Raw genomic sequence first — 12,784 nt, forward strand, 5'->3', positions numbered from 1 at the left:
ACGTGTAAAATCGGGCTACCGTTTAAAATATCAAATATATTCTTAAAACAATTGAACCCTATCCAACCATGTAAATATGGATGAGGCAAACATAAGATCTAACAAGTGTTTGGTAATTTGATTGGTGGTTTGTGTTTTATATTGGAGGTTGATGAGACAGAACCACTTTGTATTTTTGTATTTTTTTTTTTAAATTCCAATCTTCTCACGCTTTGGACCCGTTTGGTAGATTTTTTGATTTACCTAGCATATGAAATGTGACGGTGGAAGTTATATCCTAAAGTAGGAGCATACAGTATGCGAAACCAATATTAGGTTCTTTATATGCTTATGAACGAGACAGCTTTTACATGAAGACTCTGATTACCGTCCCGTTGCTCGTTGAGTTCAGCAGGGTTTTTAGTTAGGGTATGTGATTGTAATAAAATAACTTTCATTGAATTTCCTCCTCTACAATGTTAAGAGTAGTTACACAAGGTTCGGATCCACTAGAACGCGTCTTAAGGAACATTGTTACAATTTAAAGTTACAAGCTTTTCACAATAAGCTTATTGACTAAGGTCACAAACCCTCATGGCATGTTTTGTTCCACATCGTGAGGATTTTCGAGAGCTATTATATGCTTCTTAAACAAAGCCGCAGCATCTTCCCTCTCCTCAACCCGTCCCAGCTTGTCATATACCATCGCCATTAAGTACGAGGCTTCTGCTGCCAGTTCATGGAACTGCACAATAAACACAGCGCTTACCAAGTGAACCAACAGTAAATCACGGGTACTAAGATCCAAATTTTTCAGTTATGATGAGCTAAACAAAGCTGAACTCGAATCAAACGCAACATAAAATATCTTATGCAATAATGTCTGTAGCGGTAGAATAGAATTCAGGTTTGTTTTTAAACCAGAAGTTATATAGCAAGTTACCTCCAAATCTTGAAGCTCATCTGAAGCTTGCCTTAGAGAATCTAGGATCGTATCTGAATCTGTGGAAACTGGTAACAAAAGTCAAGACAAATTAGAAACTTGCAACGAGCAAGATAAAGCTGTATCCATTAGAGTCGAATTGTATTCATTATTCTACTGAACATCCTCGCTTAGGCAATGACTATTTGATAGCGCAACTACGAAGCATGTGCTATAATCAAAGTAGTTCAAGACAACACAAGCTACCTGAATAGCTTGGATCAGACAGATAGCAGTTTGCTTCAAAGATGTATGCTCGAGCACGCAGCTCCAAACCTCCATGGCCAAGAATCATAGGGAATGCCCCGTGCAGAAGGTCTAATGCCCGTTTAGCATGATTTGATCCAAGACCAAGCCACAGCTCAGCCAGCGTGAGAGTAGCTGATGCATTGAGAAGATCCAAGTTAAATGATTGGCAAAACGAGATGCTTGCCAGCGCATATGGAAGACCCAGGACTGCATTTCCTGACTTCTGAGAACCAAAAAGAAAAAAGGAAAACAAAAATTGAAAGCCACTCAGAAAATTAATGAAGAATTGAAAATAATACCATAACAACAGTTTTATATGTAGTCTAAGCCAAATCAGCAGAGATGGAACAGATTCACAAGAAATAAATGCATGTTAAGCTATGCATGGAAGGAAAAATATATACCAGAAAACCAGCTATTTCTACTTCAATCTGGTAACGTGACACAAAATTGTCTACTAGATATCAGATTCAAATTTATGTGTTCTCAAGCTAGTAATTTCTTGTAGCCATGTCTTACCTTATGTATCTCTGCAAGCAGAAGAAGAACAGAAGCCTTTTCTATTTGCAAATTGAATTTGTGACACGTGCAAAAAAGGGAGTGTGCCACATTTGCTGCCTGTAGAGAACGTAGTAAGAAAGCAATATTAAAGATAAGCTAACAAGGCATAGCATATAGAAAAGCGTACTGAAAATTGCACATGGAGTTAATAACATATTGTCAATAAGGGTTTACAACAAACCTGGCTATACTGTTTTGCTGCAAGCAAAGTCCGAGCTTCGCGAAGACTTGCTTCTACTTTCAGCTCCATGTCTACACCCATGGCTGTTGATGCTAAGCCTCCTAACTCATTGCACATTCGTTGAGCTAGCTTTACATTCCCACTAATAGATTTAAGAATCTTAGTACATCTGACTTGAGCAATAACAATTGCACAACAGAAAGGCTCGATCAAATTCTATATGCAGATGAATGTTTTATACAATTGTAAAGTGTTTTATACAATTGTTTTTTTTTATCTACATAACCCTCAAACAATACAGTAAATGATCACAGAGGGCAGAAGAATCAGATTTTGCTGTTTTTATGAGGTTTTTCTTAAGCGAAATATCAAGCAGATGTTTATTATCTAGAATTCAGGGCAGTGTAAAATAGTGAAACTCCAACACGGAGATGCTCTGATTGGAGAAAAAGTTGATTAGAAACCCCCATCCTTTCTCTTACCCATGGTGCTAATATGGACCAAGAGAGAGTTTTCACATGTATAAGAAGAAACTGGAAACCTTACCAGTGCAAGGCACGTTCATGTAGTAGCTGCAACTTGAGCAACAGTATTTTTGATTTTGGTACGGTTAAGAACTTTTCCTCCGCAATCTTAAGAGCAGCAAAGGCATCTAGAAAAGCATTGGTTTCAGAAACAGGTCAACACAGGAAAAGAAAAAAACATGAAGGAAGATCTAAATACATAAATACCATCCCTGCAATAGAAGCAGCAATAAATAAACTTCACCAGTAAATTTAGTCAAAAAATACAGACATATCTACACGGATTTAGCCTTCTTATTCCTCTTATACAAAAATAAGATTTTCAGCTATAACTTTTTTTCCAAAGAATGTATTTGTTCATTCCAAAGTGAAAGGCTGAGGCAGGTATAACAAGGTGTACATGACCTTGTGCACAGAATCTAACCTTTGTATCCCTTATATAGTGCCAAATGTTGAATGAGCTTCAAGTATGCTAACTCTCCGTCAGATGAACTATAGATGCAAGAAATATATCAAAACCCCTCAAAAACGGAATGTAAGAGACCGTTTTAGAAAGAAGGAGGAGACTGGGTGGTAGGTGGGAGAGTGAGAGGGACTGAGAGTAGAACAAAAAAGTAATACATTTCAAGGAAATTACCTCGAAGAGTCACCGAATAAAGTAGCATACACCAAGGTATTCATACGAGCCATAGGAGCGCTAACAATAAGCAAATGAATTAATAAACTACTTAGTTGCTGGAAAGGTAAGGTCAGCAAAGGGGGAAATTGCATGAGTACCTGCCATATAACTCCCATGAAGTAGCCCGGAGTAGATATGAAGCACCAATTAATTGTGATACAGATCCAGGAATCGAGACCGGATGATCACATAACTGGAAAAAAGTCGAACTCTTTCTAGAACTAGAGTCCTGGGAAATCACTGGTGGACCCCATGGTTTTTGCAAGTCTTTAAGCCAAGCCGAGCTTAGAGAACCATCAACTGTCATTGTGGAGCTTTCAGAAGAAAAGTCGCTGATTAGGTGTGCACCTAGTCGTATCTCCTGCCATGGATTATTCAAGAACTGATTAGACCTCAAATGGAGATGTGAATATTTCACTTTAGTCAAAATAGTTAAGTGGTATACCCCAGTACCTTGCAGACACTAACTGGACAAGTTTTGTGACGCACCGAAGCTTTGGGACCAAACGACAGTAGAGGCCTTTGCACATGCTGTATTACAATAAAATTACTACTGATTTAGCGTATACCAAACATTAGAATAACAAAGATCAGCTGCGCTAGTTGAAAGTTGTGAAAGAAGCAATGTCGTACATGTAGCACTAGCTGGGCATAAAAAATAATAAAAACAGATCATCTGAATGTACAAGTACGTGCAAATTCAAGCTTTATAAGAAAGAGGTGAAATGAAGACACATGCAGAAAGGTAAACTGGTGATTTCTCTTTCTCTATAACACATGCAATTTTTTCATATATATTGCAGGAAACCAAAAATATATAAAAATTGCTCCAGCTTTTTCCTAAGCATGTATCCTATGTGCCTAAGTAATAGGTAACCCCAAAAAGTATATATTCCCAAACATGTTAACATCTTTCACGTTCTATAAAGAAGATCTCTAAATGTTCAGAGCACTCTGATAAATTCACTGATTCTTTGTGCATCAAAAGTTATGAGGGATACACAAGGTTCTAAATAAAAAACCATACCACACATCCCAAGGCAGGTCAGAGATAAATCTACTAAATAGATAAGAAATCAACAGTTACATATAAACCTTACCATTAACTCAAATTTAGCCATTGCAAGATGATTGGAAGCCACTAAGCGTCTTAATTTTAGACTGTCAGCTCTCCGTAAAGACTCCTTTAAAAGTATGTACACTCTTTGTTGTACAGATAATGAAGATGCAGTGCTAGTGACAGGTGAGTACGAGGATCCTAGAACACTGCTGGTACTTGCAATGCCCATTTCTGATAACAAGGTGCTCATTGCTGCTAGTGTATATGCTAGGCAAGTATCATTACTAAGCTGTAGAATAAAAAAACGTCTTAAATGCCATAAATGAATTAAAGCTTCAACAACAGTATTTTCAAACAACATAAGCTGTTGGCGGTGCTTATGTGATTGCACATTGAAGCCTAATAAGACAAATGTGATCCTTTTAGGATGTACCAAATTCAAAAATTATCATATTTGCGAAGACTGCAGTACCCCATGGGACACCCTAAAAATCAGTTCGTATGTTATATATATATATATCTTTTCAGCAGCGTTAAACATCATGTACAACAGTAAAGTAAGTCTGATGCTTCTAAATGCGGGAGTATATTAGTTTTTCCTAAATTGCTTTGCGATATAAGAATAGAAGAAACTAGCTCAAGATTCAGTTTAAGGAAACTTTCATACAACTACACGTCCTGCAGTGCTCCTCAAACACACCACTTTCTTCAAAATATATTATAAACAGAGCTAATAGCAGACGAATAAAGTAAGAGTATACCTGCTGTGATACACGCACAGCTTCTGTCAAAACCTGTGGTTGAGAAAAAACCATATTATGAGCAAACCAAACAATGGTAAGACCCTATTTCATGTCTAGATATCACTTATAATTATGATGTAAATACACTCAAGTTACATCACAAATGAGAATAACTTATTATACCAACTGCCCAGTAAATTCCAATGTACAATTCGGTCCAGCCAGGGATCAGAGCTCACCTCTAGAGCCAAGTTAGGATGCCCAAAGCGGAAATGCATCATTCCCAAACATAGCAACGCAATCTCGTACCTTCCATACATGCTGCAGCCTGTTGAAGGAGGAACAAGGTCAAATCCCTCATTCCCTGCACTTTAAGACAATGGATCATGGATCAGCTCATGTTTGAAACTTAGTTCCTAGTGTCAAATATCTAACAGGCAAACACAACATGATATTTACAGGAGTCACATGCAAGTGATAAAAGCAGTCAGCAGTACTATTATTATAATTATAATTATTCTTTTGAAGCAGATGTAACAGCAAAAAGTACAGATTACCTGTAGTCAAAGTAACGGAGGAGATTATCCAAAGCAGCAAAATAGTCATCGCTGTGAAGCTTATTCAAGTAACGCAAAAAGTGAACCTGCATCATTGCATGCCGTACATAACATGTAAGTATATGAAAGCAGTCAAAGAATGATTAACTTCTGAATCCACTGCAAAAATAAATCTAAAGAAGCAAGACATTACACGATGCAATTCAGGGGCTAAATTCTGAAGCTGCTCAAGGAAACTTTCGACCAAACTTGAAGAGAATGAACTTGAACTTCCATGGCTGAGATTACAAGGAGATGAAAGTCTTAAAAGTAGCAATACTTCTGACAGAATTATATTTGTTACTAAGGAAATATAGGCTTTACGTTTCAATTGCATCAGCCTGTTCCATTAAAAAACCTTGTATCTGAAAATTTGTCCGAAGGAATAATGATTCATCTACCAGAGTATCCTCAAGTGTACTTGTCGAGGCACAAACAACTCGAGTAGCTTCTGTATTTTTCTTGCTAATTCTAGATGATTCCTTCCTAGTAACTCGCAAACCTGCATGTTGCATTGGTTCCAAGAAATTTTATAACATTGAGGGCCTTACAAACAATACTTTATAAATGTGATACAGATTGTACTGTGTACTACCACTAATAGTAATGCATCAGCAAAAACATGTTACCAAATCTATATAAGGATAGTAGCATCTAAAGCCTGATCACGAATTCCCTCAATATTTTCTAGCACCTGAGATTCTGAGAAATTTGAAGTTTTGTTTGATGAACAAAAATGAGGGAATACCATAAGTGATACCTTCTGTCACTTTGATTAGTGCTTCAGGCGTATGAAGATGAAATGGGACGCTTAGTTCTTCAGTTGCTATACCCATAACATAATTCTCCATATCCATCTGATCATATTGTGTTAATGATTCCAGATTATCATTAGATGCATCAAACTGAGCAGAGCTTGAATGAGCTACTTTGCAGTAATCTTCAATGCTTGAAAAAAGATGACAAACTCCCTGCAAGGGTTTCATATATCAATGAAATGGATGGTTCTTTCAAATATTCACTTATGTTTCTGCAAGGTAAATAATGTAGACGAAAAATTACAAGAGCCTAGTGCTGTATGACAGGATCTGACTTTAGTTTTGACATTACAATTGGGTGTGTCAACCTAGGAAAAAGGAAGAGCAATCAAGAGGTTCGCTATATTCATTCTGAACATTACAGCTAGAATATATACTTCAACCAGGTCTGACAGAGTTTTGCCAATAGATCTCATATTTGAAGGCATTTATAAGTAGGTCTACATTTGAAATCAAGCCTAGAAAAGTATTTTATCTTAGTGGGTCAAGAAACAAACAAACATCACATACATATCTAAATCCATAGTACTATGATTCAGTCACAAGAATAACAAAAAAAAAAAGTAAAAAAGCACAATACCTCGAACGATAAAAGGTTAAATGCCAAAATGCAACGACGAACAAACATTCCCAAGTTGCTGTTGGGATCCAAGATAATCTGATCATCTTGCACAGCTCCTGAATCAAGGCTCCCAAGTATGCCTGCATACGAAACATGATGGAAAACAGGAAAAGAAAAGAAAGAAAAAAAAAAAGAATCTAAAGTAAGCAAGCAGCTAACCTCGCATGTCATTAAAGAAATTCAATAGGTCATCTGGTGAAGCTAAGGAAGAAAATCTATTGGTTAAATGGTCAGTTAGCCACGCATCCATCTCTTCACCAACATCCCTCAACTGGTTGATGAGCTCTTCCAGCTTCGGCTCAAATATATCATCGCAAGACTGCAGCATCAATATCAATCTCGTCAAAGGAAAGAAGAGTTTGTTAACTCACAAAATCCACTCTTAAGATAAACGCAAATTAAAAGAGAAAAGTAAGAGTGAGACCTTAGTGAGAGAGAACAAGTAGAGGCCGAGGCGGTTGTGCTGAGAAACGGAAGAGAAAGGGAAGGGGAGAGACATCTGAGCCGAAGGAGCGTATATCTGCAGGAGAATGCAAACGGAGATCTTGTGTGGGGTTACCGCAAAAGCACCGGCTGTTCTCGGTAATCCGGCCATCTCTCGCCGTCCCTAAAACACTCACTCTCTCAATTGTATAGCTCAATCTCTCTCACCGGATATTTCCTCCGACGAGCAGCCGGGATTAGGGCAGGAATTAATTTGAAATTTGGACTGAAAGAGTCACCGGGAAAGTGAGAGCACTTTGAAAAAGAAAACAATTAAACAAAGGTTGGAAAGAAAAAAAGGAAAAAATCAGAATCTCAAACGAACCGGTTATTCAGCCCGGTAGAAGATCGGGTCATACTGACCGCCGTCCGGTTAGGAGTATCCAACCCAGTCAGACACCCAGAGAGGCCAAGGCCCAAAGGGGAAAAGAAAAGAAGCTACGCTACACAGGCCAATGGCCCAAATTTCCCAGTGAAACTTTGTTAAATTACAAAACAAGAGCGGAATTTACAAAGACATCAAAAAAGAGGCCGCTCGGTATCATATTAGAACATAGTTTTGTGAAATATTTCAAAAATATATTAATAATATTTATTTTGAGAAAATAAATCAGCTAATACAGTCGACAAGGCATTAACCACGATAGTGACGAAGGCATCCAAAACAATACGAAACGAGAGAGCCACTCATAAATAAAAAGTATAATAATCCCAACAACCCAAGCTCAACAATAGTCATTGATGATTGAACATACAAAATAGTATTTGAGAAATTAAGTTAAAATAAGTCTTAGTCATGCTAAAAACTATTATAATATACAGAAATAAACGTGATCAAATGAGTTGTTGTAGTATATGTTTTAGAGTGCCAATAATGGTGGTATCATATGCCAGTCGATTTTGTATTTGATTTAACTAGCTACGGCCAAAATCTTACATCATCGGGGATGTAGCTCAGATGGTAGAGCGCTCGCTTAGCATGCGAGAGGTACGGGGATCGATACCCCGCATCTCCATTTTTTAAACCTTTTTTATTTTCCCCACGTGGTTAAATGAATAAACCTTCACTTCATTGTACTTCCGTTTCATATTATAAAAAACAATATTCGTCGTTGACTGATGGAAATTTGCACAAGCTGTTTTAAAGATGGATCCAATGAAAATAGCACTATTTCCAGCTAAAAGAACAAACCAATGGAGCCATCGCTTCCGACAGTTGCTGCAACTGATCGTTCAACTCAACTTAAAGCTTTCGACGAGACAAAAACTGGAGTCAAAGGTCTTGTCGATGCCGGAATCTCGGAGGTCCCTGCCATATTCCGTGCACCTCCGGCTACTTTAACAAGTCCAAAACCACCTTCCTCCTCGGAGTTCACCATCCCGACCATCGATCTCAAAGGAGGTGGCGCGGACTCGATCACGCGGCGGAGCTTGGTTGAAATGATCGGAGACGCGCCGGAGAAATGGGGATTTTTCCAGGTGATCAATCACGGTATCCCACTCGATGTGTTGGAGAAGATGAAAGAAGGGGTTCGTGAGTTTCACGAGCAAGACACAGAAGTCAAGAAAGGTTTCTACTCTCGTGATCCGGCGAGTAAGATGGTGTATAGCAGCAACTTCGATCTTTTTAGTTCACAGGCGGCTAATTGGAGAGATACGCTCGGTTGTTATACGGCACCAGATCCTCCGCGACAGGAAGATCTCCCCGCCGCTTGTGGGTAATAATCATCTCATATTTTGCTAAAATTCAACGTTAATATCATTTATGTTACAACCACGAGTTATATGGTCTATATATATATAGAGTAACATGTTATGTTCCTAGGTCCGATGATCTTTATATATGGTCTAATAGTATTTTAAATACTCCATAGACGTAGCAAAACTAATTCAACCAATACGCGATTTTGTTATTAAATTTTCTAACTCAACTGCTGTAAAACCAAGGGTCTCTTAAACAAATCTTATCTTAAGAAAAATTAAGAAAAGTGAAAAAAAAACTAAGAAAAGTTCATAAATATCTCTTAATTAAGATATATTTATTTACTTTTTTTAACTTTTCTTAATTTCTCTTACCTTAAGATTTTTTTAAGGCACCATTGATAATCATGCTCTAACAACTCATTAAAAAATAGTCAAAATAGGATGGATATTACGAGTTACTTATCTGAGTCTGAATTCTGTCTCCATTCATGTATAAGTGTCTTTATTGGTTTTTCGGTGGGGATATTTTTTTAGGGAGATGATGATTGAGTACTCAAAAGAAGTGATGAAATTAGGCGAGTTACTCTTTGAGCTCCTCTCGGAAGCTCTAGGGTTAAACACTAATCACTTCAAGGACATTGATTGCACCAACTCATTGCTGTTGCTTGGCCATTATTACCCGCCATGTCCCCAACCAGACCTTACTTTAGGCTTGACCAAACACTCGGACAATTCTTTTCTCACTCTTCTTCTTCAAGACCATATCGGAGGGCTTCAAGTTCTCCATGACCAATACTGGGTTGATGTTCCTCCCGTTCCCGGAGCTCTTGTCGTTAACGTTGGAGATCTTCTCCAGGTTTTAGTTATTTTGCTATTATAACCTTTTTTTCGTTTTTTACTAAATCAGTTTTTGTTTAATACAATGGAATCAAATACGACCTTTATGATCTAGCTTGTGGGGCACTGTGCAGCTTATAACAAACGACAAGTTCATAAGCGTGGAGCATAGGGTTTTGGCGAATGAAGATGGACCGAGGATTTCGGTGGCGTGTTTCTTTAGTTCGTATTTGATGGCGAACCCTCGAGTTTATGGACCTATCAAAGAGCTTTTGTCTGAACAAAACCCTCCCAAATACAGAGACACCACAATTACAGAGTATGCAAAGTTCTACAGATCCAAGGGATTCGATGGTACCTCTGGGTTACTTTATCTCAAGATCTGAGAATGTCATTAATTGTCTAAGAAAGATCCAGATGCGTGGACCATATGTCGATTTCATGGATTAAACGTTGTCATTTCCGTTTGGTCCAAACAAGGACGTGTAATTAATGGGATATGGCTACTCGATTGAATTTCCATTTGAATAATGAACATGTTGGTTATATGCATATGTTTTGTTTTGTGTATTAAAATCTCAATGATGTTTCTTATAAATGTGGTCTTTCTTGCAAATGTTGAAAACAGTGACAATTTCGTGAATGATAAGCTCAAATTAGTAAGCCTTGGAATACAAGAAAACTAAATTTCTGAAAACATTAATCTTTCTTGTCTGAACAAAATCCTCCCAAATACAGAGACATCACCATTAGTAGATACAGAGAATGCAAACTTCTACAGATGCAAAGGATTCAATGCTACCTCTAGATTACTCTATCTCAAGATCCGAGAATGCCCAAATTCATTTTGGCTAATAAAGACGGTTGGGACTTTGATTTTTCAAGTTTTCGTTCTGCAATAACTAGTACTTAATTACAACGCCTTGTCTGGCCCAGTCACTGTCGCAAGGGGACAGGGGTTACTTTTGTCTTTCAACCTTATCTCTTATCAATGGCTTTGCTATAGCAACTGGTCCCATCTTTGAACTTAAGAACATAGATAGCTCATTCTTGCTTTTCCGGTTATCGTGTTGCGTGCAGATTGTATCATATTGCTCTGTTTTTTGAGAAACAAAAACGATGGAGACGACGAAGATTGCTTCATTTGATCGTGCAAGTGAGCTCAAAGCTTTCGACGACACGAAAACGGGTGTGAAAGGACTCGTCGACGCCGGAGTTTCAAAGGTTCCACGCATCTTCCATATCCCATCTGCCAAATTATCAAACCCTAAACCACTTCCCTCGGACTTGCTACATCTTAAGACGATCCCAACGATCGATCTCGGAGGACGGGTATTCGAGGACGTGATCAAGCGCAAGAACGCGGTTGAAGGGATTAAAGAAGCAGCAGCCAAGTGGGGTTTCTTCCAAGTGATTAACCATGGAGTTTCTCTTGATCTTCTTGAGAAGATGAAAGACGGAGTTCGTGACTTTCACGAGCAGTCCCCTGAAGTGAGGAAAGATTTCTACACTCGCGATTTCAGCAGAAGGTTTCTGTATTTAAGTAATTTCGATCTCTTCAGTGCTCCAGCTGCAAATTGGAGAGACTCTTTCTCTTGCACCATGGCTCCAAATCCTCCGGAACCACATGATCTGCCAGAGATTTGCAGGTATGATGACTCCATTTCTTTTAACCTTATATGATGTGTAATCTTTATTCATATGGTGTATCACCGCATTGTTTCAGGGGTGTTATGATGGAATACTCAAAGCAAGTGATGGATTTGGGTGAATTTCTCTATGAGCTTTTGTCAGAAGCTCTAGGGTTGAACAGTAGTCACCTCAAGGACATGGAATGCTTAAAGGGTTTGCGTATGCTTTGCCATTACTACCCACCGTGTCCAGAGCCTGACCTAACTTTAGGCACAAGTCAGCACGCCGACAACTCTTTCCTTACCATCCTTCTTCCAGATCAGATCGAAGGGCTTCAGGTTCGTCGCGAAGGGTACTGGTTCGATGTTCCTCATGTTCCCGGCGCTCTCATCATCAACATCGGAGATCTTTTACAGGCAAGTTTACCAATGTTTTTTTTACTCAAAATTTTGCATTGTATGGTAATGGTTGATCTTCCCTTTAATTCAAAGTTCTGTGGTTTTAATGCAGCTTATAACAAACGACAAATTCATCAGTTTGGAGCATAGAGTATTGGCGAACAGATCCCCAAGAGCTCGAGTCTCTGTGGCATGTTTCTTTACCACCGGCGTGAGACCGAACCCTAGACTGTACGGACCAATTAGAGAGCTTGTGTCTGAAGCAAACCCTCCAAAGTACAGAGAGACCACCGTTAGAGAATACACTACTTACTTCAATGCCAAAGGACTTGACGGAACCTCTGCTTTGCTCCACTATAAAATATGATTATATGAATATGGTGAGCTACTACGTTTTTGATATACCCTATGGGCTGATCGGCAGGGGAAACGCACCGAAGTACTATTTTATCACACATATACATTATACAACATGAAAAATTATATGTAACATGTTGGATATGTGAGAACCATATTTGGAATTTTATGTCGTTATATATTATCATTTCCGTTTGGCCCAAATAAGATGTTATCTGCTATAGTTAAAAGATTGAATTTCAATATTGAATGATGAAGATGTTGAATAGTTTGGATGACATTTGTAATTTCTGATGAGTTGAATCAGAAGACAATATATAAGGTTTGGTTGAGAAATAGTTTACTAGTTTGGTTATGCATGGTCGCTAGATATCTTTGT

The 12,784-nt window shown here is 38.3% G+C and overlaps 3 protein-coding genes and 1 non-coding gene across 5 annotated transcripts; 3 read left to right on the top strand and 1 right to left on the bottom strand.

Annotated features, from left to right (window-relative positions):
* Window positions 1–416: 416 nt before the first annotated feature.
* LOC17898778 (anaphase-promoting complex subunit 5) lies at window positions 417–7,713 on the bottom strand. Of its 2 annotated transcripts, none has more exons than XM_023789525.1 (20): window positions 7,419–7,713; window positions 7,154–7,313; window positions 6,953–7,074; window positions 6,303–6,525; window positions 5,879–6,056; window positions 5,709–5,793; window positions 5,516–5,601; window positions 5,198–5,327; window positions 4,977–5,009; window positions 4,256–4,504; window positions 3,609–3,686; window positions 3,254–3,516; window positions 3,114–3,173; window positions 2,901–2,968; window positions 2,499–2,604; window positions 1,953–2,094; window positions 1,730–1,828; window positions 1,169–1,433; window positions 923–990; window positions 417–724 (listed from the first exon to the last, which is right to left on the bottom strand). In XM_023789525.1, the coding sequence occupies exons 1-20, from the start codon at window positions 7,587–7,589 to the stop codon at window positions 572–574; spliced, it is 2,739 nt and encodes a 912-aa protein (XP_023645293.1). In that variant the 5' UTR covers window positions 7,590–7,713; the 3' UTR covers window positions 417–571. The 2 variants fall into 2 exon arrangements, with proteins under 2 accessions (XP_023645293.1, XP_006303145.1); XM_006303083.2 differs by having other exon boundaries at window positions 6,315–6,525; window positions 7,419–7,589.
* Window positions 7,714–8,420: 707 nt separating this feature from the next.
* On the top strand, window positions 8,421–8,493 carry TRNAA-AGC. The gene has a single exon. It is a non-coding gene; the product is annotated as a tRNA-Ala (tRNA).
* A 90-nt stretch (window positions 8,494–8,583) lies between these two features.
* LOC17897646 (1-aminocyclopropane-1-carboxylate oxidase homolog 1) lies at window positions 8,584–10,594 on the top strand. The gene is made up of 3 exons (XM_006304917.2): window positions 8,584–9,195; window positions 9,716–10,037; window positions 10,153–10,594. The coding sequence occupies exons 1-3, from the start codon at window positions 8,672–8,674 to the stop codon at window positions 10,402–10,404; spliced, it is 1,098 nt and encodes a 365-aa protein (XP_006304979.1). The 5' UTR covers window positions 8,584–8,671; the 3' UTR covers window positions 10,405–10,594.
* Window positions 10,595–11,088: 494 nt separating this feature from the next.
* LOC17900665 (1-aminocyclopropane-1-carboxylate oxidase homolog 3) lies at window positions 11,089–12,737 on the top strand. The gene is made up of 3 exons (XM_006305075.2): window positions 11,089–11,667; window positions 11,745–12,066; window positions 12,161–12,737. The coding sequence occupies exons 1-3, from the start codon at window positions 11,138–11,140 to the stop codon at window positions 12,413–12,415; spliced, it is 1,107 nt and encodes a 368-aa protein (XP_006305137.1). The 5' UTR covers window positions 11,089–11,137; the 3' UTR covers window positions 12,416–12,737.
* Window positions 12,738–12,784: the final 47 nt, after the last annotated feature.

This window comes from Capsella rubella, unplaced genomic scaffold (genome assembly GCF_000375325.1).
Source record: "Capsella rubella cultivar Monte Gargano unplaced genomic scaffold, Caprub1_0 scaffold_1, whole genome shotgun sequence".
Lineage (NCBI taxonomy): Eukaryota > Viridiplantae > Streptophyta > Magnoliopsida > Brassicales > Brassicaceae > Capsella > Capsella rubella.